Source organism: Camelus bactrianus, chromosome 13 (assembly GCF_048773025.1).
Source record: "Camelus bactrianus isolate YW-2024 breed Bactrian camel chromosome 13, ASM4877302v1, whole genome shotgun sequence".
In the NCBI taxonomy this organism is placed as follows: Eukaryota; Metazoa; Chordata; class Mammalia; order Artiodactyla; family Camelidae; genus Camelus; species Camelus bactrianus.
Window position 1 is genome coordinate 57,391,576 of NC_133551.1, and position 26,871 is coordinate 57,418,446.

Sequence of the window (26,871 nt, forward strand, 5' to 3'; positions counted from 1 at the left end):
GTGACAATAAGTTAAAAATAGCCACTGCAGTGTTAGGCCCACAGAGGGGTTCCATGGGATGGGCTGGTCCTTCTGGACCCCCTGCTTGCCCTGCTTGTGTGTCCAGCTTGGCACAAGCCCAGTACAGCAGGATTCAGGTGCCACAGAGCTCCCCTCGGGGATGGCGAGAAAACCTGGAGCATCTCAGATGGTGGGAACTCAATGACCCTCCAACTACCAGTATGCCCCATGCCTGCCAATGCCCCTGAGGGATTCTCGCCCACCCCCACCCTGGGGCAGGAAGCTGGGGTCCACTCTTCTCAGGCATCTCCACCCCTGCCTGTCCACCAGCCTGCATGTATGGATACGGGGTATGGTGCTGTCATTTCTGGGTGTCTGAAGTAGTTGCTGGGGCACCTTGCCCTTAAGGCCCACAGCAGGGCACAGGGGAGTGTGGGATTAGACCTCAGGGAGAATTTTCCAGGAGGAGTGCTTGGGCTGCCCCCTGTCAACCCGGAGGGATTGTGTCTGACCTCAGCCTAGAGCAAGAGGCAACAGGACTGATAGATGAGCCAGACAGGTCCCTGCTGCACCAAAAAAATGGAGGGTGTTATGTTCTGGGGTTGGGTATGTGTGGTTCATTATATGCCTGTGTGCCCCAGGCAAGTGTACATATGTCTGTGGGCCAGTGACTGTGTAAGTGTGTAGATATGCATCTCTGTATGTGCATGTATGTTTACACAGACCAGGATGGCAGAAAAGGAAGAGGTGCTTCCAAATAAGAGAAGTGGATCCGGAACCAGTTTCTCTGAAGGGAACATACACGCACACTGTCCCAGGCACACCTTGGCTCTGGCTGCCTCCTTCACTTCAGTAATCTCAGCAGATTAGAACCCAGCTGGTATGGGGTGGGGGAGGGGACACTGGGAAGGCCTCAAGGTCAAGGCCCCATTCTGAGTCATCTCCCTGTCTCCAGGACCTGGAACAGCCCACAGCCCCTGGTATGTCTGAAAGGGGCTCACATTCATGCAGACGACAGCTCTCTGTGTCTGGCATTGTGTGAGGCACTTCGTCTTTATCACCTCATGTGACTCACATCAGCTCTGCTAGGTTGGGAACATTTCCATTTTACAGAAGAGAAAACTGAGGTTTGGAGAACATAAATGACTTGTCCAAGGTCACACAACCAGGGAGGAACAGAGGCAGAAGTCCAGATCTGTGTGATCCCAGGGCCTGAACTCTTCCTGGTTCATCACATGGGAAACCTAGAACACTGTTTTATTGGACAGACATTGATTGAGGATCACAGACTGGAAGCTCTGTGAGGGCAGGGTCTGTGCTTGTCCTGTCACCATTCATTTCACTCAACAAACAGTTATTGAATACCTACTGTGTACATCGTGCTTCGTGCCAGGGGATCCAATGGTGAATGGATAGACAAAGTCCCTGCATTTACAGAACTCATAGTCCAGTAGGGGAAACAATTAACGTACATGGAAATAGACAACCTATTTCAGGGTAATGAGTGCTAGGAAGAAAACACAACAAGGCCATGGGATGCAGCGACTGGAGCAGGGGGTTGGTTGGGGTAGGGCTGCTTTAGAAGTGTCATCAGGGGAGGCCTCCTAGAAGAGGTGATATTGGAACTGAGATTTTCCGGATGAGAAGGAGTCAGCCACTGGAAGTGCTGCGGGAAGATGAGTTTGGAGTTTTCCAAGAATAGCAAAGAGATGAGCATAGTGTGGGGGTGGGGTGGGGTAGTGGAGCTGGCTCTGGAGAGGCTGGTAAGGGCCAGGCCCTGCAGGGCCTGGAAGGTCATGGTGCTAAGTGCAGTGGGAAGCCATTGGAGGCCTGAAGAAAGGGTGCTCTGATTTACATGTTAAAAAGATAGCTCAGTGGGCTCCAGAAGAATGGATTGGGATGGGGAAGTAGCAGTGAGAGCCTGGAGATTAAATAAGGGAGAGTCCAGGTGCCAGATGTTGCTGCCTTGGACCCTGGTATTGGCAGTAGGGATGTGAAAAGTGAATAGATTTGGGATATTTTGGGAAGTAGAAGCCTTGGGACTTTCTCATGGCCTGGATCGCAGTGCCTAGAACATAGTAAACACTCAATAGATGTTTGCTGAAGAAGTGAGTGAAGGCACCTTGTTGGTGCCAGGCTCTGTGGACACCCTCCAGTATGACGTGTATGAAGATCACCCACGTTACTGTTGACAAAAATACTAATTAATTAGTAATAAAATAATTATTTGTAAAAGGCCCTTCTCAGAAGAACCCTAAAGTTCTTCTCTATCCTCTGTCCCAGGGGCCAGAGAATGCAGGCACTGCCCCGAGGGCTGTACACAAACCAGGCATTGACCTTCTGGGAAGATTTAGCAAGGGAGCCATTAATCCTCCCTTTTCCCCCTAATCCATTGCACCAAGAAAATGACAAACACCCAGCCTGGGTGGCCACAGGCTCCTTACACATTTGGCATCTGCAGCAGGAAGGATGGAAGCTAGACATGCAGGCCTTCCTGCAGGCAGAGCAGGCCGGCCAGTCCATCTTTTCAGGATATCCCACCAGGATCAGTGACATCCAGAGCACTGAGGCATTTGTCGTATGAGCTCTAGGGCAGACCCTGGTGGAAGATTGTCACATGGATTTGAGTATCTTTGGGGAAATGTTATGAACTTCTGATATGTGTCTGGGGTAGGAGTGGGGGGCTGGAAGGAGACTTGGTATCCAGAGCTATGGGTTGCTGTAGGTGCCTGGCTGGGTGGCTAAAGGGCAGGGGCTGAGGGAAGGGTGCTCCTAGGTCCCACTGGCTGGAAAGAAACCTGTCCAGGCTCTGGGCCAAATAAATCATTGGGAAAGGAAGAAGAACATTTTCTCATCTGTTTAAAGGGCAATGAAGCATAGCGGTGGCTGGCCCAGCGGGAGGCAGGGCTGAGGCCAAGCGGGTAAGGCTGGGGCTGCTCCCCTCCTCAACCCACTAGCTTCTCCTGTGCTGCCCCTCTAAGGGCTGTGCTGCCTCCCGACTGGGCCACTGTTGGTGCTTACTGTTGACAAAAACATGAATTAATTGGTAATAAAATAACTATTTGTAAAAGGCCCTTCTCAGGGGCATAGCTCTTGCTAATCTCTGTTATCCTACTGGGGCCTAGGTGAGATCATTTATACCATTTCACAGATAAGGAAACAGAGGTTCAGAAAGCTGAAGGGACTTTCTTGAGGTCCCCTAGCTTGGCAGTATGAGAGCGGTTAGAGAGCCTGACATCATGGTAGGATTGGTCCCTTCCATCACATCAGCGGTCCCAGAAGGGGCCCCGAGGGGACTCAAGGGCTGGAGTCATTGTCCTCGTCCAGTCTGTGGGGTGGAGGCCGGCAGGAGATGTTTCTTTACTCTGCACAAACCCTCTGCACTCAAGTTCTGGCTGGTGCCCCTTGCCTTGCCCAGGTTTTGCCCCAGGCTCCCTGGAGGCCTCTCCTGGGGCTAAGACTTGTTCTTCCCACCCCCGCCTGGGCTGTCAGAGAAGTAATTTCTCTTCAACCAGCTGGATTTGAATATGGAAACGATTTGTAATTACTCCAAGCCCTCCTGGGCGGCATTATCAGCAGAGTGAGTCTGGAAGGGCAGGGGCTCCTGGGAAAGGAGGTGGGGAAACCCTGGTGCAGGGAGGCACCTCGGGGAGAGCCTTCCAGAGGTTCGCCCTAATATATAGCCTGCTTCTGCACAACCCCTGGGAAGGCCTGCTCTCTCCACCCAGCTCCCACAGCCCCTCCTGCCTTGCTGATCTCCCCACCCTGCCCCAGGGAGCTCCCAGGTATGGGGTACCATCTCTGTCAGTCCCTTACTCTGTCTGACCACCTGTCTTTTCTAGGGCACACATTTTTGTGGCTGAAAGAAAGAAGTCTGGGGGCTATCAGGGAACAGAGAAAACAGACAAAACCTTGCTGTCTAACCGGAGCCAGCCCTCCCATTACCCTGCACCCAGCTGGATCCTGCAGGGAGGGGGAGGACCTCAGGGATCCAGCTGTATCACATCTGCAAGAGACCTTTCTTTGGATGCTGGGTCTCTAGTATGTTGATGTTATGAATATTCATAGAGAGGAAGGCAGGCTCCCTGTAAGGAGTGGAAGGGGCTGGACCGTGGAGGACAGGGTCCTGGAGGCTTCTGAGGGCCTGTCTTTCCATCCTTGTGGGTATCCCATGTCCCGACCACTCATGTCCTGACCTCTCTCCCCACCTTTGCCCATCTCCTTAAGACCTCAATCCCAGCAATCCCACTGCCCCTCACAATGCCTAAGGAAGGAGGCCTGGGATCTCGCACTGCCCTTGGGGTGGCTCTCAATACACCATGCAGATGGTAAGGCCCACCTGACTTGGCTTTCACAGCAGTGGCTGAGCCCTGGCAGGGGTGTGCTTGAGGGTGCCCAGTAAGAATTCAAGAGTGCCTAACAGTGCTAGGCCCAAGGCATAGGCCTCCTTGGGCTCCAGCTGGGAAAGGAAAGGTGCCAGCCCTCCTCCCTGCCTCATAGTCTCATAAATTCCCTTAAGGTGACGGGTGAGATTCCTTCATCACCCCTTATTACCTCCTTCCATTAAAGTCGATAATCTCCCACAATCACTCACGACAAATGTCACTGAGACTGCTGGAGAGGGGAAAGATAGAAGGGAGGAACAGGGGGCTTTTTTTCTGGTACTGCCCCTGGGGAGCCTTGCGTCTTATCCTGCCCTGTCTCCAGGGAGACACAACTCAAGGGGCTTCAGTGGAGAGATGGGAGTGGGATTGGTTGGACTGGGGGCTTCTTTGCTCCCCAGATTTGGCTCCTTCCTGGTCAGAAAAACCTTCAAAAAGTAGAGTTCCTGAAACCATCCCACCCTCACTGCAAAGCTGCCCCCTGCTGGCTCCTCCTCGGACCATAGCCGTCTGATTAACCCACTTGTCTTTGGCAGAAGTGGTGCGTCCCTGGACTGCCCACCTTCCTGGTGGCAACATGCCCAGGCCACAAGCCTCCCGACCAGGGCCCTGAACGATGGGCATCGCCCTGAATACCGCCTTTACCATGTGGGCTCTGGCCCCACCCAACCGTCCCTGGGCGCACCGCCGGATGGGGAGGGGGCGGGTCTCTACCTCTCTGCCGCTTCTACACAAACAGATGCAACATGGGGGCGCCCCTGGCACAGGGAAAGGCACTTGTGGGACTAGACAGGCACTCAGGAAAACATGTAACACACTGCACACGTGTAGCATCCTCGTGCCTAGGGATATGCAACGTTGCTGAGTTTACACGAGAGTATGCACCAAACATACCACACTGCAGTGTACATTTGTGGCTCCCACATACAAGTGACGCACAGCATTCAGCACATATGTGGCACTTGTAAGCTTGCACACATATAGCATTCCTACCCACAGGAACAAGCAACATGCATTCAGGACCTGAGCACATGTTATCGCACTGTTCATGTGTGTAGCAGTTGCATGCACAGAGCCAGGCAACAATGCAGTGCACACATAGGGCACCTGTATGCAAAAGCATATGCAAAGTTCAGCGCACACGAGTGGCACCTGCATGCACGGGGATATGCAATTTGCAGTGCACATGGGGGAGGGGGCAAATGCTTCAGCCCTCAGGGCCGGGGAGACCCTGGCTGAGCGAGATGCCTTCAGCCTGGGGTATCGCTGGAGGGGTGCCGCGGATCGCTTCATCCTGCGGTCCAGGAAGCCGAAGGCGGGGCGGGGGCTTACCCGGGGCTTCTCCCGCGCCGGCGCCTGGGGCCCAGGGCGGGGAGGGGGAGGGTGTGCTTGGCTCGGCTGGCGCTGCTCCCCCTTTAACAGGAGGCGGCGCGCATCGCCCCCGCCCCCCGCCCCTTCTCCCGCGGCTCCTCGCGCCCGGCCCGGCGCGCGCCCCCTCCCGGGCCCGGCCCGCGCAGGCGCCGCGTCCCCCCTCGGCCGTCACTCGGCCCGGCGCGCGCTGCGGGCAGCGGCCGGAGCGGCCGGAGACACCCGGTTCGGCGGCGGCGGCGGCATTTGGAGACAGAGGAGGATGCGGCGTCGGCTTTTAGAGCCCGGGGCTGCGGCCGCCGCCCGCGAATAGGAGGCGGCGCGCGGCGCGGGCGGTGCTCGGGGCGGGGGAGCAGGGAGCGGGGGGTGGGGGGCGGCGTGGCGAAGAGGCGGCGGCAGGAGCCCGCGCCCGGCCCGGCGCCCGCCCGCCCCGCGCTGCTCCGCGGAGCCTTTTCTGCACCCGCCGCTTCCCGGAGCGGGAGCTTCGGCCCTCCGCGCGGCTGCAGCGAGCTGCCCCGCGCCCGGCCAAGCCCCCGCCTTAGGGATGGCAAACTTGCGCCCCGTGGCCGCCTCCGCCAGCGCCGGCCCCCGCTCCTGCTGCTGACGGCGCCCAGGTGAGTGCTTGGCCCCAGACCCCGGCGCGGTCCCGAGTTTCCGCACCAGTCCAGACTGGGGGCGCTCCCCTCGCCTACCTCTGCTGAATTCTCCCCCGCCCGAACTGAGTTCGTTCGGTATCTACCCACTCCTATCTCTTTGGGAACTTACAAGCCTGGGGCCAAGGTCCCCCTCATCTCTTGTGAGTCCTTTTTCTGCCTCCCTTCCCCTTCCCCATCTCTGCCAAAGCCCCTCGCCCTCCCCCGGTCCTGACCCAGACCTACCTCCATCGCTGTCTCGAGTCTCTCCCCATCTAAGCCTGGATCCCGGGGTGCGCCCCCATTCTTGATTAGAGCCCCTCTCTCCAACCTGCAGCTCGACTGTGTCTCTCCCTTGAATCCTCCCCCATCCTCGTCTGGATGCCGGACCCTGCTCCTCCCCTCCACTTCATTTCTGCACGGAGTCCTTTCTGTCCCTATCCATGTCTGCCCATAGTTACTGCCTTTCCCCTGCGCCGGTTCCCCGACCATGCTTCCCCTCTTACTTCTGTCCTGATTGCCCCCTCCCCCATATCTGCCCGGTGTCCCGCTATCCCTCGCCAATCTCTGCTGCAAGTCCCCTCCCCCTCTGCCTGGACCTGGGGCCTTGCCCCCCATGTCTGCTCCGAGCCCCTTCCTCTCCATCAGAGATCTCTACGGGCCCCGCATCCTTGGTTCCCTTGTCCATCTTTGGTCGGAGTCTCTCTATCCATCCCCCATCCTTCTCCTCCCACCCCCGGGGCATGGAGCCGGGCACCAAACGCACCCTCCCGCAGCTCCGGGGGCAAGCATTTTTTTGGGGGGGGCGGGTTGTAGGTGGTGGAGTTGGCGGCCACTCCCGCAGTCAGCTCCGTCCGAGGGAAGTCCTCCGCGCCACGGCGGGTGCAGAGCGGGCGAAGGGTCTGGTGCCTGCGGGGGGAGGGGCTCCCGGGCCGAGAGATGCTGCCCGCTTGCCCGCCTCACCAGCTGCTGGCCGGGCCCCTGGGTGTCCTCTGGCGCCCCCTGCCCGCAGCCCTGGACCCGCCGCCCCTTTTCCTCCGGCGGGCAGCTCCAGGTTTCCGCAGCGCACCCGGAGCAGCAGCGGTGGCTGCGGGACTGGCGCTGGGAAGTCCCTGGGGAGAGGAGGTTGGTGGGCGAGGCCGGGTGCCCTCTCGTGCTAACAGTGCCAGAACAGTTCCTGGTTGTCTGGCCATATGCTCTGGGGATGGGATGTGGGGTGGGATGGAGAGTTTAACCCAGCAGCAATTCAGGAGCCCTTTGAGCTATCGGGCACAGACCAGCAGGACTGACCCCTGGATTTGAGATGGTCTATCTGGGCTTGTTTGGGCTTCGGTGGGTGTCCCCAGGGAGCCTCTATTTGTCTCCGCCAGGGCAGTACACACTAGGTGGAGGCTGGGGGCAAAGGTGGGCTCTGTCTGGCTTGGGCTTGGAGTAGGCAGTGAGGGAGTCCACCTGGCCCTGGGACAGAGCAGGAACCTAGGGATCATCCCCTGAGCCACATGGGGGAGGGTCAGTGTGGACTTTGTGCAGGGGATGCCCTGGTGGTGGTGTGGGGGCATAAGGGAGGATCTTCCCTGGACTAAGATTGGCAGAGAGAATTCCCCCTCTTCTTCCCTTTTCTGCCTTCTCTTTTCCTTCTCCTCCCCTCCTCCCCCCATCACTCTTCAGGAAGGGATAGGTCCAGACTGGGATGTGTGTGTGATAGGCATTTGTATAACCCAAAGTGAGTTCCCAGCTTGTCTCTTGTCATCTTCCCTCCCTCCCAACCCCCAGGTCATGGAGCTGAGTAAGTAGCTAGGGACTCGGCTTTTGGTTGGATGACCTGGGTTCAAAAGCTCTGTGACCTGGGCAAGCTACAGAACCTTTTTGAGCCTTAGTTGGCCCTCTATAAAATGGGTCAGTGGTAATAGCCTTACATCACTTCTGGGAGAAATGATACTAGATTGTATAGTGTCTGGCACCTAGTAATGCTTAACAGTGATAGGTGTGTTGGGCTGTTTCTCAAGGCCAACGTCAGGCCCCTTTCCACTCCACTCCTAATCCCAGGGTAGAAGTGCAGAATGGGTTTTAGTGACATCACTCCAACCTCCAGGATAATAAAGCTAGAAGATAGACAGGCCCATATGGGTCTCAACACCCCACTAGACTCCTCTGGGATCAGCTCTGGCCAGAGGATCATCGGTGAAAGGCCAAGGCCTCTGAGGTCCTGGTTCAAGTGTAGAGGCTAGGGAGGTGGAGGAACCCAAGTCAAGTCCCCAAAGGTAGACTCCCTTTTAGGGGGGCCTACATGGAAACTCAGTCACAGAGGATCACATGGGGCACAAGGGAGCCTCTACCTCCTCACAGGAGAGATGCCATCAGGAACTTTCTAGGGCAATTAGTGCTCCAAGTCAGAATTAGGGGGTGATCTGACCAGAGGGCCCCAAGAGTTTGAAGAAACCTCGCTTTGGAGGACAAGGAGGAGAGGGGGGCCTGAATCTGTGACTTTCTGCCAAGCTGGGAGTCCTCTGGGCGGTGTCGCTGGGCCTGGGCCCCACTCGGGAGTGGTAGCCTCCCAGCCTCCCAGCCTCCTGCCAGCCGGGGCAGCCCTGACATTGGGGAACAAAAGCTTTCGGTTCCTGTAGCAACGGCGGCTCCAGCTGCTGCAAAGTTCCGGGGAGGCGGGCGGAGGGCGGCTGAGTCACCGCCCCCTCCCCCCGCCACCCGCGCGGCACCGCCCCCGGGGGCTGGGGGCCGCCCCTCGTCCTGCTCCTTGTGGTGGGAGGGTGGCCCCCACCCCTCGGGCCAGCCCACCAGCTCCAGAGGCCGGATGGAGGGTGTGCGCCCTCTTGGGTGCCAGAGCTCCAGCAGAGGGGGATCCTTGAGGACCCTGCCCCCACGGCTGGTGCTAGGGCAGGGGACCCGGAGGCCCCGCGTGGGGGGTCCCTGGCCGTGCATTGGCCTGGGCTTGACCGCACAGCGAGAGCCCAGGAGGCAGAGGGTGAGTGACGGGTGGGCGAATTGGAGCTGCCAGGTGGATAAACGCGACGGATGTGCTCACCGCCGCGCCCCCTCCCCCAGCCGCGGCCCCTCCCCAGTCTGAATGCCAGGCTCCTGGCTCTAGGCCGCCCAGTGCCCCTGCTTCCAGCCTGCCAGGAGGATGGGGTCATTCTCTGCGATCCCCGGAGACCCAGCTCTTGCCCTGAAGTGCCCCTCCCCACCGCTTGACGACCCATGCTCCCTCCCATCCCAGTCTTGTCTTGGCCTTTCCAGCTGCTAGAAAGCCTCGGATTCCCTCGTTGGTGCAGAAAGGAACCCCAGGCCTGTGGGGTCTGGGATGAAGTGGTCCCCAGTGTGCTTGGGCAGAGGGTGGGATTCTCAGATTTGCCAGGGGCAGGGGGCATGCGGTGAAGGGAGCCCATGGCTGGAGGAGGGGATCCCTGAGACCCTGAGATTACTCCAAGCAGCTTGTCACCTGTCTCATCCCAGAGAGGTCCTGAGGGAGGCGGCCTTCTGATTATCCTCCGCATCAACCTCCTGACTGAGGTTCTTCCTCAGAGCTGAGCTCCATACCCCTCCTGTCCAGCTCTGTGCCTGGAGGGGTTTGTGGTCTTCCTGGGCTTGCAGGTAGCAAAGCTACCCTGAGGTTTAACCCAAAGAGCCTTCAGAGGCAGCACCCTCCACCGCAGCAGGAAAGAGGAGAGACTGTGAAGTTCTGAGAAGAAGGGGGAGAGGATGGTGTGAGGGCTCTCCCTGTGCCAGGCCCTGTGCTGGGAGCTCACCAGGAGGCTGAATGGGAAGGTATTTGTAATCCTGAGGGCAGGGATTGTGTCACCTCTCCACAGAGGGGGAAACTGAGGCTCATGGAGGCTACTCACTGCTAGTAACCACTTGAACTTCCTGTGAAGCAGGGATCCTTCCAGGTCCCTTCCCAAGGAGGTGCTCTCTGACCACCTGGAATTGGGCTCTTTGCCTTATTTTGTGGATGGATAGTGATCTAAAAGGGAGTCCCTAAAACATCTTATGTCACAGGAAGAACAATGAGGTTCACACATACCCAAGGTGAAATACCAGAATTGGTGTGAAGGGGATGTCTGAAGGAGACTGAATGGAAGAGGGGACTTGGATAGAATTTAGAGGTGGCTCAGTCCTGAATAAGTCAGGTTGTGGCTCTGGAGGATGTGGACCTAATGCGTCTTGATGGGTTGGAGCGATAGAGTAGGGAGCAGTGGAAACTCAGGAGGTGGGGCTGGGAGCCTGAGCCCTCAGTTTCAGGAATACAGAGGAAGGAGCAATGGGTGAGATCCTGCCTGATACTTGGCTGTCATATGCTGAGCTTCAAAGAACCAAACACCAGTGTGTGCTCACACTAGAGAGTACGTTTGCACTTGTGCGCGTGTGTACGAGTGTCTGGCACTTGACAGCCTTGTACACGTGAGTATGTGCACTCTGTGTGCATTGAATTTACTCACCTGTGGTTTACACCGATCTCTGTGCATGTCTGTGTGCATGTGTATCTCTTCACATGCAGGACACCTGGCTACACACGCATCTGTGCATCCATGCTTCTGTATGCATGTGTGCAGGGCCCAGGAATATCCAAGCCCACACGTGTTGGTGTGTTTGTGCTTGGAGAGTCCCTGCCTGCTCTTAAGTGAGGGAGGTGAGGCCACTTTTAATGAGCCCCCACCTCCCCTCCGCTGAGCTACAGCCATGGCCTGAATTTTTCAGCCTGCTTAAAAATAACTGGGGGCAGCGGGGGGATTGGATGTCACTCATCATCAGTGGCTGGCTTCGCTGGTGCCACACCAGGTTGGGCAGGCTGAATGGTTTGGGACAGGGAGGATGTGGGGTGGGGCAGGCCAGGGGTCTGGTCCCTTTTTCAGCTCTGGGAGGGTGGGCAGTGGAGACACCCCATCCCGGTTTCTGCTGAATAAATTCCAGGCGGGTCTTTGGAGGATGGGGTGGGGTGGCTTCTCCCCAGAAAGTGGGCCTGCCTTGAGCCTACCTCCGCACCCCACTGTGGCCCAGAAGGGGCAAGTGCGCATCTGTAATTGGGGTTAGGCCTGGCTCAGAGTGGCAGCATGTGGGATCTGGGACAGTGAGGAACTCCCTGGATGCTACAACGGGATTGGAGTTCTGGGGTTCTCATTTCCTGTCCCCCGACCTCCAGCCACTATTTAGATTCCTGAACAGCCATGGGAAACCTGTCCCCTGGGTCCCTGGCTTCAGGGGAGCTGTGTCTTGGGACAATCTCACCACACCTGAGAATTATCCTCTGTTTGTGATTCAGTTCCCAGAGCTAATAGCTTGTCCATCTGGTCTGAAGCCTGAGTAGCAAGGAAGGGGACAGTGCAGAAGGCTATGGGTGGAAGATGGAGAAAGCGGGCTGGGGCCTCAGGTCCTGGACTCCAGTCCTAGCTTGGTTTCTCTGGGGTGATCTTGGGCAGCTTGCTTCCCCTCTTGGAGCCTCATCTTTTCTTCTTTAATATGGAACAACGAGGCTCTAGGGACCCGTCCAGTGCTGTGAGTGATGCTTTGGACATGGAAGAGGCAGGCACTCCTGGGGGCAGGGCTGGAAGTGGGGCTGAACCAGCCCAGGCGCAGAACTCTGCTCTCTGGGCAGCTGGGGTGGAGGATGTGCAGGCTATGGGAAGTGGCTCTGCCCTGGCCAGGTGGGTGGGAGGGCACCTGCAGTCCCCCCTCCCCCATTCCGTGTCCACTCTGGCCTGACTGCCTTGTGTGTCCGTCAGCATAGGGCTTGGGTCCCAGTTGCCCTCCCATACCTGGCGTACATTCACACCTGCTGGGAGCTCAGCTCAGTGCTTTGGGGGCAGGTAGAAATCAATAGACGCTGATCTCCAATCTTAGGAGCTTGAAGACTCATGAGATGACTGAGCTAGCCCTAGGGAGATAGCAAGGGATAGAGATCACAATTGGGTGATGCAGACTTTCCTGCTGTGGGGGCTGTGGGAACTAAGAGCAGGGAGATGGCTTGGTAGCCTCCCCGGAGGGATTGCAGGCCCTGAGCCAGGCCTTGGAGGATAATCCCATGGTGGGAGTAGAAGAGGGTTAGAGGGGAACAGCCGCACCCATTTTGCAGATGTCTGACCCCCTCGTTTCCACCAGGAAAGCCACAGCAGCAATAATCATCACGTTCATACTCACGATGCCCTCCTGTGGGCGTGGTTCAGGTTGGGCGCAGTCCCTGGCACACGCAGGCGGTAACTCCTCCCCTTTCTCTCCCACTCAGTTAAGCAAGTGAGTGAGAATGACATTGTTCCGGGAATAACTTGAATTGCTCTGATTTATAAAAAAGCAAATCATCGTCAAACATCGCTGCTTTGACGATTACTGCTGGGTTATGTGTGACATGCCTTGCAGCTGATCACGACACATGGCGACTGAGAGCAACAGCTCTGGAGAATACAAGTTGGGTGGTGGGGATGGGGCTGGATCTGAACGTCAGGCCGAGATGTTTGCAGTTGATGGGACTGACAGAGGAACCACAGAATAATAATCACAACTGATGTGTCTTTTAAGAGCTTACAAGATTCCAGACACTCTCCTGAGTGCCTTCATTTAACAAGAAAGGAAATTGAGGCTCAGGGAGGTCAAGTCCCTTGTCTAAGATCACACTGGTGGACCTGGGTGACTTATCACGGTCTTAACCACGGGCCCGTGACCTGCGGCTAGCCACAGGAGATTCAGAGCCCATGTTGGCTGTGCTTGGGGCCACTGACCACTGTCTCTCTCCACAGGGCAAGGGACATAGGATGACCCCAGCCTGTCCCCTCTTACTATCTGTGATTCTGTCCCTGCACCTGGCCGCCGCCTTCGACCCTGCCCCCAGCGCCTGCTCCGCCCTGGCCTCGGGCGTGCTCTACGGGGCCTTCTCACTGCAGGACCTCTTTCCTACCATCGCCTCGGGCTGCTCCTGGACCCTGGAGAACCCAGACCCGACCAAGTACTCCCTCTATCTGCGCTTCAACCGCCAGGAGCAGGTGTGCGCCCACTTTGCCCCCCGCTTGCTGCCCCTGGACCACTACCTGGTCAACTTTACCTGCCTCCGGCCCAGCCCCGAAGAAGCAGTGACCCAGGCAGAGTCAGAGCTGGGGCGGCCGGAGGAAGAGGAGGAGGCAGCGGGGTTGGAGCTGTGCGGCGGCTCGGGTCCCTTTACCTTCCTGCACTTCGACAAGAACTTCGTGCAGCTGTGCCTGTCAGCCGAGCCCTCGGAGGCCCCACGCCTGCTGGCGCCCGCTGCCCTGGCCTTCCGCTTTGTTGAGGTCTTGCTCATCAACAACAACAACTCTAGCCAGTTCACCTGCGGCGTGCTCTGCCGTTGGAGCGAGGAGTGCGGCCGTGCTGCTGGCAGGGCCTGTGGCTTCGCCCAGCCAGGCTGCAGCTGCCCTGGGGAGGCGGGGGCTGGCCCTGCTACCACCACGCCTCCAGGTCCTCCTGCTGCCCACACCCTGTCCAATGCACTGGTGCCTGGGGGCCCAGCCCCACCTGCTGAGGCCGATTTGCACTCGGGGAGCAGCAATGACCTGTTCACAACAGAGATGAGATATGGTGAGTATGAGCAGGGCCTGGGACTGGTAGGTGTGTCCAGAGGGCTGATGGTGCCCATCTTGGCGGGTCCTGGGGCGTTCAGGTAGTTGTCCACCCATGTCTCCTCTGGGTCCAGCCTGGTCCAGGTGTTGGGGTCACCAAAGTGGATTGGGGTTAGATCTCACTCTTGTGAAGGGTTTGCAGTCTTGAGTGGATGAATAGGGGCATAGATCAGACAATGCAGCATGGTAAAGCCAGGGAGGGGACCCCTAACTGGACAGTCAGGGAAGGAAGTAATACAGGAGCAGAGATCAGAAGGACAAGTGGAAGTGAACCAAACCAAAGGAGTGGTGAGGGCAATCCAGGCAGAGGGAGCAGTATTTACAAAGGCCCAAAGCTGGGAATGACTGTGGCAGGCCCTGGCACTGCAATTGACAAGTTTGCCTGGAGGCTGGAGGAGGCAGGGAGCAGGGATGTCTTCTGCCCACACGGGTCAGTGATTTTTGGCTATGGCCCCAGGGTCAGGGCAGAGGGAGGCGCAGAAGAATGTGCCTGGGTGAAGAGGCCTGAGCTTCGAGGCTGCTTTAGAGGGCTGGCCTGGCTCAGCTCCCAGTGTCCCCTGTGTCCCCACTCTGGACCCACGTCTTCTTCTGGGACCAAGGCTGCCAGCTGCTAGAGCTTCCTGCTGACTGGGCGAAAGCTCTCCGAGCCCTTGAGTCCTGCCTGCTCCTGCTCCCACCCCAGCTCCCTCAGCCATGGCCACCTTCTGCCGACCCTCCTTCCTGCAGCTTCAAGACTCCAACGCCCTCAACTGGGTCCTACATGCCTGCTGAATAGGGCTGGGCCAGGGACTGGCCAGTGGGCCTAGGACATAGGGGTGGTAGGGAGGCAGATCTGGGATCTGGTTTCTAGCTCTGGTACTAACAGGGAGTTCCTGCCCCTCTCTGGGCTTCAGTTTCTCCATTTGGGATACTAGGTGCTGGCCTACCATCATGAGGTTGTCACACGGGAATGGAAGTCAGAAGGGGCATCTGGATCTGACAGAGTGTTTACAGGGGATATTGTGTGAGGGCTGCTGGGGTATTGGAGGCATATGATCTGTTCCCATGCCTCTTGGGAGTTGGGAGCTGCCTTTGTTACCTTGAGTAGATCCTTTTTTTTAATATATCAGTTTTTTCATCTGTAAAATGGGAAGACACCCCTGATTTAATTAGAAGGGGTGTTTATCATGCCAGTGGCTTCTCCCAATGCTTTGGGGGAAGAGCTTCTTGGTCTCCCCCATGAGACATCTGGCATCTTGCCCACCCATGGCAACTGCCCAGTGGCCTTGCTCTGGCTTCTCCCCTAGGCCAGCTTGGCCTCTAACAGCGGTCGATGAAGCTGTCCGAGTGACAGCCAGGCCGTGGGCAGGGTACGGGCCCTGGAGGCTGGCCTGGGATTTAGTGCCTGCAGGAAGAAATTGAATTTTGCTTCTTTGTCGAACATCGGTGGAGAGTGCCAGGCGTATATCAGGTGGTTTATGGTTCTTCCTGCCTGGCCACAACTGCCTGTCACTCTGTGGGGGCCTTCCCCATTGTGCTCGGCAGAGGGCTGGTTCTTTTGTCTGGCTTTCCCTGCAGTCCATCGGCCCAGTGGTCTGCAGTGGATGGAGCAAGGCTCTGCCCTCCTGGGCGGGCACCATCTGGGCAGGCTGCCATGTGGAGCACAGAGCCAGGAGCAGCCAGCTGGGCTTGGCTGAAGCCGGAAGCAGGAGTTGGTTGGGAGCCGGGGTGTCTTTAGGGGTCAGAGGGGGCTGGTGACAGGAAGGGCACCATCGTCCCACTGTCATCAGAGCCTCTGCAGGGGCCTCTGGGACTGAGGGTGGGTGGACATTGGATGCCGGTTGTCCCTGGCCAAGGGGCCTGGTATCTTCTCTGAGCAGGAAGCCCTGGGCTCCCAGCTCATGCCCCTTGTCCTGCTTGGCATGTTTCCTGGCTGCTCCATGGGGTTGCCTGCAGGGAGGGCTCTTGTGGGGCATTGTGGGGTGATGTGGCATCACAAGTGGGCTCACAGGGTGCACTGGTGCCCAGAACTGGGCTGGCACAGCCCTTCCTCTCCTGTGGCAGGCAAGAGGCTTTTCCTCTTTGCCACTTCTTCCCTCTGCCCAGCCTCTCAGGGGCAAGAGTTGACAGGCACACAACTCAGTTTGTTCCACGCAGCGCGTGGCATCTGAGGGCCAGTGGCATCATCAGGGCCTGAACACTTTGCCTGGTGGCAGCACCACCTTGGCCAAACCCTGGGCCTCACCTCCATGCTTCCCTCTACCTCCTCCCCACTGGGCCAGTTGGACACATGTACCAGCTGCAGGAGAACTGGCTGGCACATGGAGCTGCCAGATTGAGAACAAGATTGGTGGGATGGTGGTGAACAGGAAGAGTGAGGCCCTTGTCCCAGCCCCTCTGCCAGGCACTGGGACAGCGGAGTCAGGCTCACCTCTGGGACATCCTGGGTAGGACCAATGGCAAGGCCAGGCAGGGTGGAGCTGGGTTGGTACTGGCAGAGTGGTGAGGCTGGGAGCAGAGTGCCCTGGCCCGCCTCAGAGCTGAGTGTGTTTGACAAGAGGGTACAGGCCCCTGTTAATTTCACACAAACTGCTTTTGATAGATCTCTTGTTATTTTTGGTGAGTTGAGCCATAAATTTGTGCCATCTTGCTGCTGCAATCTGTTAAGTGGGGGGAGAGGAAGAAAGGGAAGGCAGGCAGGAAAGAGCTCGATGGAGGACGGGCACGGAGGCTGGCTGAGGCCGGGGTAGGGGGGTAGTTGTGGAAGTGGGATCAGCTGCAGAGCCCCGCTCCTGGGGGCTGGTCGCCAACCTGCAGTTCCTGCCCACCGACCCTCTGGTCCTGAGATGTGGCTGTGTGGGGTGACACCTGGGAGAAAGTCTTTCACTCTTACAGCCTCCTTCCTCCTTTGCCACACTCCCTGCGTCCTCCTCAGGGGCACTGTCCCACCCTTGGCTGGTTGCTGCTTAGCCACCCTCCCTGTCATCTAGGCTCCATTTGGGAGGCCTGACCACCAGTTGAGTCTGGGGTCCCCTGAGTGTCAGGCCTGGGAGGCAAGAGTGGGTTCAGATCCCTCCTCTGCCACTGCGGCTGCATGACTTGGACAAGGCGCTGGCCCAGTGGTTCCTCCTGATCTCTCTGGGTGTCACTCCCCTGATTCAGCCCCCAGTGACTCTCCACTGTGGCCCAGACTCCTGGGCCTGGCATTTCAGCCCCACCCCTGACCCAGCTGCTACCTGCTTTCTCTCTGATTCTCTCTTACTCTCTCAACCCGGGCTCATCACTGGCCCCGGAACCCCCTGCTTTCTGGCTTCCCTGCCTTTGCTTGGGCTGTTTCCCTCACCTGGAATGCCCTTCACCCCAGTTTATCCTTTGCCCCATCCTTCCAAGCATAACTCAAGTCCTGTCTCCTTTAGGAAGCTGCCTCTCACCTGCTCAACCCAGTCCTAGATTGGCTTTCTCTTCCTTGCCCAGGCCCTGCCAGCTTCCTCTGGCCAGCTTGGTCTGGGGCAGGAAGCAGAGCCCTATCTGCCTGTATGGGACTCAGACATTGGGGAGGCAAGGCCTCTCTGAGTGGGGTCGTGGGGAGACCTAGCTCATGTGGTACATTTCCTGGAAGATCCTTCCAGCCCATATCTATGCTGCCAGAAATCTGTGTGCTCCATCACAGGATGGAGAGTGAGTGGGGCACAGACTCCCCCAGACATCTGAGTGGGGATCGAGTCCCATCCCATCCATCACACATGTCTTCATGTCTTTATCAGAGTGGAGCTGGTGCCAGGCCTTGGACCGGCTCCGAGTGAATGAGATCTGAGGTGAATCAGACACACCTTCTGCTGTCTGGTCGGAGAGAGTGACCACTAGTGTACAGTGGTGGTCAAGGCCACAGGCTGAAGTCCAGCCCTGGGTTCAATCCCTGACACCACCACTGACTAGCTATGTGACCATGGGCAAGTTTGCTCCCCCCAATTTCATCACCTATAAAAGGGGGATAGCAGAGCTCTTCTGCAGAGTAATGATGAGGATTAAGCAAAAGAAGGTGGGTAAGTGCTTGGCACTGTACCTGGCACGTGGTAAATCCCTAATAAATAGTTGTGTGTTGTCATAATTTCATGTGATAGGTATGATGTGCATAAGCCAGATGTCAAGGGAGGAGGAAGAGTGAGGGATTAAACCACAAAGAAGGTGATTCTGAGTTGGGTTTTGAGGAGTAAATAGGAATTCACTAGCCTGTGAATCTTTTCTTTAAAGCAAATTGCTTTTTAAATTGTACGTATTAAAAAGAAATTTCATATCGTCAATGGAAAAAGAGTTTCACTTGTCTGAAATAGACGATAACCAGAAAAACAACCACACTGAAAACAGTGATATTATTAAATTCTAGCTAGAAGCTCATCTCTCCTGTTAGAAAGAGAAGTTAGCACGTGATGGGGGTATGTTAAAGTCTCAGACTGCACAGAAACCTTCTTTCTCATGCATTTGGAAGGATTAAAAGGAAGGTGGCCATATACTTTATCATCTGAACCAGAACATTTTCGAGATTATAATTACATCAAGGTGGCAGGCGCAAACTGCACTATCACAGGCAGACTGGCAAATAGTCACTCTATTAAAGAGAGACCTGGAAAGGGGATCACTTCCTCAGACCACGGCCTAGTGTTGTTTCATGGCACGTTTGTGAGCCTCCCCAGATCATTTCCTGGTGCAAGGGGAAGGGCTTTCTAGGTAGAGGAAACAGCCTGTGCTGGGGCATAGAGTGTGAACATGCTGGGTGCAGGGAGCTGTAGCAGACTGACGTCTACTAGAAAGTAGCCCCAGAGGTGGGAGATGGGCCCGAGGCTCTGACTGCTGCCCCCAAACGCTGGGACCTCACCCTGTTGGCCAAGGGCTTTCAGACAGCGAGAAGTTGGCATCGTGGGGGAGGCAGAATGAGTCAGATGTGGTCCCTGCTCTCTAGGAGCTCCTGGCCACATGTTGGAGGTGGCAGGGACCCAGCTAGCTCTGTTGGGAGGCTGGGCAGATAGGCCAGTAGCTCTGGGAGGAAGTCATCAGAGGGGGACTGGCATCCTAGCTGGGGGTACCTAGTTGATTTGGACTGCAGAGGTAGAGCCTGGAATTTACAAGAGCCACCTTCCTCTGCCCCTGTCCCACTGGGATCCTAACGCACTACTGAGGGTGAGAGCCAAGGAGGGACATGACAGAAGTGTTTCAAGGGGATCGTTTGATGCTTGGGGCTCTGGGGCCCGCATTAGGGAGGACGCAGAGGGACCAAGGAAGGGAGGACTGCTTTGTAAATTGCACTGCTCTCTCTCCGTGGAAGTGATGATTATCGTGGTTATTTTTAACACATTCACGACAAAGGAGGCTGAGGGGGCTGGACTGTGTAGAGTTTAGGGGGCAGGTTCTGCAGAGCATGGCATAGCAGGTGTGTGCAGTTCTGCTCAGTTGGCGGAGCGCCTGTGCCCACCCAGTGCCAGGGGTGAGACTAGAGGCCCTGTGTGGTTGGGGTGGAGGAACCCTCAGGGATATTTGGCCCATGTTTGCTAAATGCCCATCTTGTGTCTGGCTGCTCAGAGTGGGGCCATCTGTGCTAGAAGTTCAAGGGAGACTGAGACCCTCCCTCAGGACCCAGGAGAGGGATGAGCCCAGGAGACTCACAGCTGCAGCAGGAGAAGGAACCCACACACCCAAACCTCTGTGCAGTCAGCCTAGGGAGGCTTCCTGGAGGGGGTGGCACTTGACGTCTAGAAGATTTTGGCAGGCAGATTGAGGCTGAGGAAGGGCATTCCAGGAGGAGGGGACACCATTAGCAGATGAGTGGCGGGAAGAAAGCATTTGCATGTTCAGTGGATAATGACAGGGGTGGCAGCCCCTTTTCATTGAGAACTTATTATGCTCCAGGTGGACCATATCTCTCATCTTTTATTCTCATGATGAACCTGTGGTAGGAAGCGTCATCTCTATTTTCAGTTGGACATTTTGAAACTCAGAGAGGTGAGGCGACTTGCCCAAGGACACACAGCAAGACTGTACAGACTTGGAAATCAAAACAACATCTGTCTGGCTCTCAGATCTGTGTCCTTCCCATTGGCCCACGTGGCCTCCCAGTGTGCTTGGCTGCCTGGTTGGGAGAGGGAACCAGGACTGAACAGGTCAGCAGGGGCTAGGGCATGCCAGGCTCAGAGGTTTACACTGTGGCTGTAGCAGTGGGGAGCCACTGAAGTTTCCTCAGCAGAGCGTATGTGGCTGGAGCTGGGCCCCAGGGGATCACTTTGGAGGCTGCAGAGAATCAGTCTTACCTGGGGAAGAGGGGGGAGTAGATGTGCAAAGGAACAATGGGAGAGTGGTGAGAAAACAGGATAATAGAGGCAAGTATTGGGGGGCTTTGGTGGGCAAGGGAGTAACTTGAGATCCCGTGGGAAATAGGAAAGGCATCTGTGAGGAGGTCGCAGTTGAGCTGCATTTTGTCAGAAGTGGCACAGTTCAGTGGAAAGAGCACAGTCTTCGGAATCAGGCAGGCCAGGGTTCGAATCCTACATTGGCCTTTCTCCAGGATAAGCCCTTGGAACCTGTACCTCATTAGTGAAATGGGAGAGCCCATCCTAGGGGGGATTAAATGAGGCAATGTGGAGCACGCAGTGACTGGCATGTGGGATTTGTGTATGAAATGTTACCTTCTTCAAAACAAAACAAAACAGAACAATTAAGAGATCATCCAGGGCTGAGTGGGGAAGCGGGTCCCAGGCAGCAGCCAGGTGGGAAGGCTGGTGGCTTGTAGGACTGTGAGCATCAGAACCCCTCATCCAGTCAGCTTACGGTGCTCACTGGGCAGGACGCTTGGGACCTGGGGGTGCTTACACCCCTTCCTGGACCCTTCCTTGTCCTCTTGGCCTAGCTTCCTCTCACAGTCCCGCTGCTCTGGGCCCAGAGCTGCCTGGGGCCTGCACGTGGTGTATGCTGAGTAATTGTTTGTCTCAGTAGGTGACGTCTCTGGTCTCAGGTGTCGTCGTCCCCCCAGGGAGAACTGTCTTTCACCGGTGGGCAAATACATTGCTGGTCTCTCCTCTGAGGGAGGCAGGGTTGGGAGGAAGGGAGGGTAGTCAGTGCAGGCCCCAGCTATGTGGCCTTGGGCTTGTCCCTTCCCCTCTCTGGCCCAGCCCAGGAGGCTAGAAGAGGACTCGAGAGCTGGACCTGGGACATGGGGTGGATTCTAGAAACCACTGACACCACCTCTGGTGATATTGTGGGGCTGGCCAGCAAAAGTAGAGGGCGTGGGTATCACAGGAAGCAATGTGGGTCCACGACTACCAAGTCAGGCTGGTCTCTCCCACGGCTGTGTTTGATGGGGTTACTGAATGCCAGGCTCTGGGATGGAGTGTGGGGTGCCACAGACAGTAGTAATGGCCAAGATGCCAAAAAGAAGCTGGATGAGAAGACTCCTGGCTAGATATGCAACAAGTCCAATGGCATCTCCAGCATGTTTAATAAATTGGTGTCAGACTTGGGGATGGTCTAGGTGGAGGGCTGCAGGGCAGAGCTGATACTCTAGTGACCCCCAAGGGGTAGGGGGAAGCTAGGAGCAGTGTGTTCATTGGTGTTTATTGATGTTTCTCCCAGCCAGATTCTGTGCCTGTGTCCACCATGGTCAGGGAAATGGTTCACACACAGCTTTCCTTCAAAAAGGGCTCTTGGGTGAGGGGAAGTTCAGACACTCAGAAGATGGACTCATCTGTGGTTAGAGGGTACATACCAGAACGGGTAGCCAACTCTGCTAGGGGAGTGAGGGATAAGGAAGACTTATATACAAGAGGTCATTTGAAGTGGGGTTTGAAGGTTAACTAGGAGTTTTCCAGGCAAAGAAGGTGGGGAACAAGACGATTTGAGAGATGATGACCCTATTTTGGACATGCTGAGTTTGAGGGCTTCCGTCAGGGGACCTGTTCAGGAGGCAGGAAGCTATACAGAAGAGTAAAGCATGGGGCATGGGCCTGGGGACAATGACTTGGGAGCAGCCATTCAGGGGGGATTAGTGAAGCCTAAGGGAGAGGGTGTTATACTGTGAAAACAGGATAAAGTGTGGATACCAGATCGGGGAAGCAGCAGGAGGATAGACAGTCAAGGAGGCGGGGGACAGAGGAGCCAGAGAGGTAGGAGGAAACCAAGAGAGCCAGGGAGGGGAGGGTTTCAAGGCCGGAGAGTCCGCAGGGCCTAGTGCTGCTGAGGGGTCAAGCAGGACGAGGCCTGCAAAGTGTCCCTAGGATTTAGCAACAAGGAGGGCACTGATGACTCTGTCAAGAGCAGTTTCAGCAGAAAGATGTGGTCAGAAGCCAGACTGCAGTGGATTACCAGGCGAAGTGACCATTTGAGCTGGGACGTGAGTGGCAGGTAAGAAATGGGAGTGCCAGCTGTGGACCACTGAGGGTTGGTGAAGAGAAGCTGAGGGCAGTAGCCAGAGAAGGCAGGAGGGTCAAGGGAGAGTGCCCCTCCAGACCAGAAGAGGCCCAGATTTGTTCACAGGCTGCCCGAGGAGAGGAGAATGCTGACAAAGCACTGAGGGGAGAAAGGATGATGGATGGAGGTCTCCTGAGAAGGCAGGAGGGCTCAGATGCAGGACCAGGCTGAGGGGCTGGCCCTTCTGAGGAGAAGGGCTACAGGAAAGTGTGGGGTAGGGGAGGTGGGGCGAGAAGTTGGGGGGCTCCCATGCCATGGCCTCCGCTTTCTCTGTAAAGGAGCTCCTCACAGAGAGGGAGTAGGCAGAGATGGGCTTGAGGGGAGAAGGCAAGATCTGGCCCCATGCACCCAACGGATGTGCGGCCCTGAATCTATGGTGGTGCCAGTGGGCACAGCTGTAGATTTCTTCAGCAGCCTGGGTGTGGACGTGGAGAAGGCGGTTTGTCATAGGGCTCTGGGGCTGGGGACTGGCTGAGCGGGTGTGGTAGAAGGGCTGGGTTGAGGGGGTTCAGGAGCTGCCAGGTGTGGCACCAGCAACTCTGTGGTCCTGATACAGGTAGGGCCCAAAGTGAGGCCAAGGGGAAGGGGGATGGCACATGCTGTTCAAAGGGAGGGGGCCCAGGGGACTGAAGGGTGATGGCATGTGAGGGTGCAGAAGGGGTGCAGGTGGTGAGGGGAGGGGAGATGGTGAAAAGAAGCCAGATAGTTACTGCCTTCTGAGCATCCCCACATCCAAGCAGGGCACTGAGGGCTTCATGGCTTCTAGTCAGGGAATCCTCAAGTCAGCCCTCAGGGTAGCGGGTTTTCTGAGTATTGGTCTACAGAGGTCAGAAAACAGGATCAGAGAGGCAAAGACACTGGCCCAAGGTCACACAGCTGTCCACACCCCAGTTGGGACCAGGGTTGCCTGACACTGAAGCTGTCTGGGGTTGGGGGGAGGGAGCCTAGGTTTCAGAGATGGTGGAGAAGTTTTGAGTATGATGAAGATCAGGTCCTGGGACTGGTGGCTGAAGTGGAGGGAGGCCTCAGGAATGGATGAGACAGAAGCTGGGCTGAAGGGCAGCTCAGGGCCCCCCTGGACAGCAGGTTTGCTCAGAGTGGTCACTCTTCATCCTAGTCAAGAAGAGCTTTCTCTCAGACGCAGAGCCTAGACTGGGCGGCAGGGGCCAGGAAGAGGATAGGCTGGATTCCTTCAAACACAGAGTTCCTGTTCAGTGCTGGCCTGGCTTTCAGAAATGGGAGAGAGCCTAGGGGTCGGGGAGAGGAGTACCTTCTAGTCTGAAAGCAGCATGGGCTGAGCCCTGTCCCAAAATGCTGTTCTGGTCCCACCTGCCCAGCAGCCTCTACCTGGGCTGGGAGTTTCTCCTCTGGACTGATGTCTGCCTCCATCGCCACTACCCAGCCTGGGGGAGAGGGCCCAGATGAGCTCATGTCTGAGCAGGAGGAGAATGGGAGCTCCCAGCCCCTCCTCCAGGGCTGGTGGTGCTTCCAAGGCTTAGACCAGACATCATAATCAGGGCGGCCAAGAGCCCGGTGAGGCAGGGGCCAAGGCAGCAGCAGCAGATCCGGCCACAGGGCCATGGGGAGTAGAGTCTGCTGGATGTGAGCACCTGCCCTAGGCCCTTGTGTCTCAGTGGAGTTTTGACCTGTGCCTCCAGGTCATAGTCCAGTGATGCTTGGGAAGCAGAATCCGGAATCCATATCCCAGGCCCAGCCCCTGACTTGGCATGAATCGTGTCCCAGAGGCAGGCTTTCGGGGTGGCCGCTGCTGCCCAGCTTGGCTGTTTGTCAGTCCTAGGAGTCATCCCTGTGAGGGAAAAGAGCCTGGACTTCAGGCTAACCAAGCTGTGTGATCTTGGACAAGTCACTTCACCTCTCTGGTTTTCAGTTTTCTCATCTTTAAATGGAGGGGAATGGTCTCTTATTTCCCAGGGGAGGGTTAGAGGTGATAGGTGTGGACAGCACTTGGCACAGAAGCCTTCCAGAACTCATTAATAGGAGTTGCCATTCCTCTCCAGTCTCCCCCAGTCTGGCTGAGGCAAGAGGAAAAGATTGTCGTGAGGCCGAGGGTGAGCCCTGTGTGTGGCCTTCTGAGCCTCAGTTTCCTTATCTGTAAAATGGTGGTGGTAGGGCAGGGGGCAGGACATGATGCTCTCTCAGCATCTCCTGCAGTTTGTTCCAGACCCACAGGCTGAGGGCGAGCAAGGCTGCCCTCTCTGCGCCACACTGGTAGGACAGAGCTGGCCTCTGCTGAGCCCCTGCCACCACCTCCATGTTCCAGGTGAGGAGCCGGAAGAGGAACCGAAGGTGAAAACCCAGTGGCCGAGGTCTGCAGATGAGCCTGGGCTATACATGGCGCAGACAGGTAACTCGGGCCCGCCTCTTCCTCTGTGGCGGGGGCCCGACTATGTGATGTCTGGTGGCATGTGTGCTTGGCGTGTGCCCGTCTGTGTCTACGTCCTGGAGCTCATTCGTGTCTCTCTGCCACGTGAGGCCTGTGGGCAGGGCGGGGTTGCCTCCTGAAGAGCTTGTCACTTGGGGTCAGGGTAGGAGGATGTCCATGAGACTGAGGGCTTGGGAGATGCCCCCTGCCGCCGACGCTGTCCCTCTCTTGTAGGCGACCCGGCAGCTGAGGAGTGGTCCCCGTGGAGCGTGTGTTCCTTGACGTGTGGGCAGGGCCTGCAGGTGCGGACCCGCTCCTGCGTGTCCTCCCCCTATGGGACCCTGTGCAGCGGGCCCCTGCGGGAGACCCGGCCCTGCAACAATTCGGCCACCTGCCCAGGTATGCCCGTCCTCCCCGTCTGGTCTGCCTGCAGGGTCAGGTCCTGCCTGGGACTCGGGCAAGTTCATCTTCCACAGATGGTTGGTTGCCTCCTCCTTTCATTCAGCAAACTTGACTGTGCCTAGCCCCACACAGGGCACTGGGGACACAGATGAATCAGACCAGGGCCCGCGCTAGCTGGCTTGGTTCTGGACATATCACTCCCCTGATGCCTACGTTGTGGTAATCAAGGCTCGTCTTTTTACCCTCACCGCCCTCCATGTTCCCTGTGCTCTGGCTACACCAGCCCCTCTTGCACTTCCCACCTCCCTGCACTTGCTTATTCTCATCCTATCCCTGCCCTGCCTCCACCTTGGCTATTAAAGTTCAGCCTGTCCTTGAAAAATCTAAGGTAGATGTCACTTAAAAAAAATGAAACTTTTCCTGACCATCCCCTCCCTCATCTGATTCCCCATCCCACTCCTCAGGGAGCCTCCCCTAGACCCTGAAGCCTTCCTCAGTTTGGCATGGAGTTGTTGAGAATGCGCATGTGCCTGCGGGGACAGCCTATTCGCCAGGAGGGTGCGGCAGCTTCAGCGGGTCCTGCTCCTTGCAAGGGAGTGAAGTAGTGCCTAGGCCAGACCAGCTCCTGGCTGGGAACTTAGAGTAGGGCTACCTGGGAAGGGGTCTTGGCAACTGGGTGTGTGCCAGGAGCTTGCAAAGGGCTGGGGCAAAGCTATGTTCTAGAATGTGAGCTCTTTGTGTCAGTGTCTATGTAGAGGTCCATGTCTATTTGTATGTCCATGCGCTTGGGGTCGGGAGGGGCATTCTGTTGCCCCAGGCCTGCCATGTTGGATTCTTGCTCTAGGTCTGGGGACAGGGAGGAGTTGGGGGGTGAGGTGGGGTAGATTTGAGTCCTTTCGCGGGCTTTCCTGTGTCCCCAGGAGAGGAGGAACCCTGGCTCCCCTCCTGGGTTGATTCTAGTCTCCCCTTCTGGTGTCCACAGGTGGCACCCAGTGTGAGTTGGGACTAGAAGTCTGTGTCTTTAACCTCTGGCCCAAAGGGCGGAGTCCTGAGGCCCAGGGCAGAGCCAATGAGGAGTGGTGGCAGAGCTGCCGGAGCTCCTGATTGGTGGGCGGATGGCAGTGGGCGGGGCTAAGGTGCAGCCCAACCACCGCCCACGTGCTTCCTTGCAGTGCACGGCGTGTGGGAGGAGTGGGGGTCCTGGAGCCTGTGCTCCCGCAGCTGCGGGCGGGGGTCCCGGAGCCGGATGCGGACCTGCGTGCCCCCCCAGCACGGCGGAAAGGCCTGCGAGGGTCCCGAGCTGCAGACTAAGCTCTGCAGTATGGCCGCCTGCCCGGGTCAGTAGCACCCGTGGGCTTCCAGGCGGGCGCTGCTCAGTCGGGTGGGGGTCGGGAGAAGGGAGGAAGTCAGGTCCAGTGCCCTGCCCCTGGGGGTGGGGCCATAAACTTTGACCAAGCATGGGGAGACTGGCAAAGTCTACCTGCCAGCGTGGGAGGTGATGTGGCCCAGCCCTTACTTGGAGTTGGCACCCTGTGACCCCATCAGAAGGGAGCTGCTTGCCAGTGCCCCTTCCCCTGAGCCACCGTTGCTGTTCATAGCACTTTGGTGCTCATGGCCAGCTGGGCTGTGAGGGGACACAAAGCTGGGCTTAAGTGTGGACAAAGATCAGAAGATAGCCTGGG

At 57.1% G+C, this 26,871-nt stretch overlaps 1 protein-coding gene across 12 annotated transcripts in view; it reads left to right on the plus strand.

Moving 5' to 3' along the window:
• The first annotated feature begins 5,925 nt into the window (after nt 1–5,925).
• ADGRB2 (adhesion G protein-coupled receptor B2) overlaps nt 5,926–26,871 on the plus strand; it is a 36,336-nt gene continuing 15,390 nt past the window's right edge. For 4 of the 12 annotated variants that reach the window (XM_074376973.1, XM_074376975.1, XM_074376976.1 and 1 more), the window contains exons 1-4: nt 9,137–9,362; nt 13,123–13,933; nt 24,686–24,769; nt 26,362–26,526. In XM_074376973.1, the coding sequence (XP_074233074.1) occupies nt 9,192–9,362; nt 13,123–13,933; nt 24,686–24,769; nt 26,362–26,526 (1,231 nt within the window). In that variant the 5' untranslated portion in view covers nt 9,137–9,191. Of the gene's footprint in view, nt 6,365–9,135; nt 9,363–13,122; nt 13,934–24,685; nt 24,770–25,021; nt 25,187–26,361; nt 26,527–26,871 lie in introns of those variants that run through there. The other 8 variants (XM_074376967.1, XM_074376969.1, XM_074376971.1 and 5 more) reach the window with 4 other exon arrangements.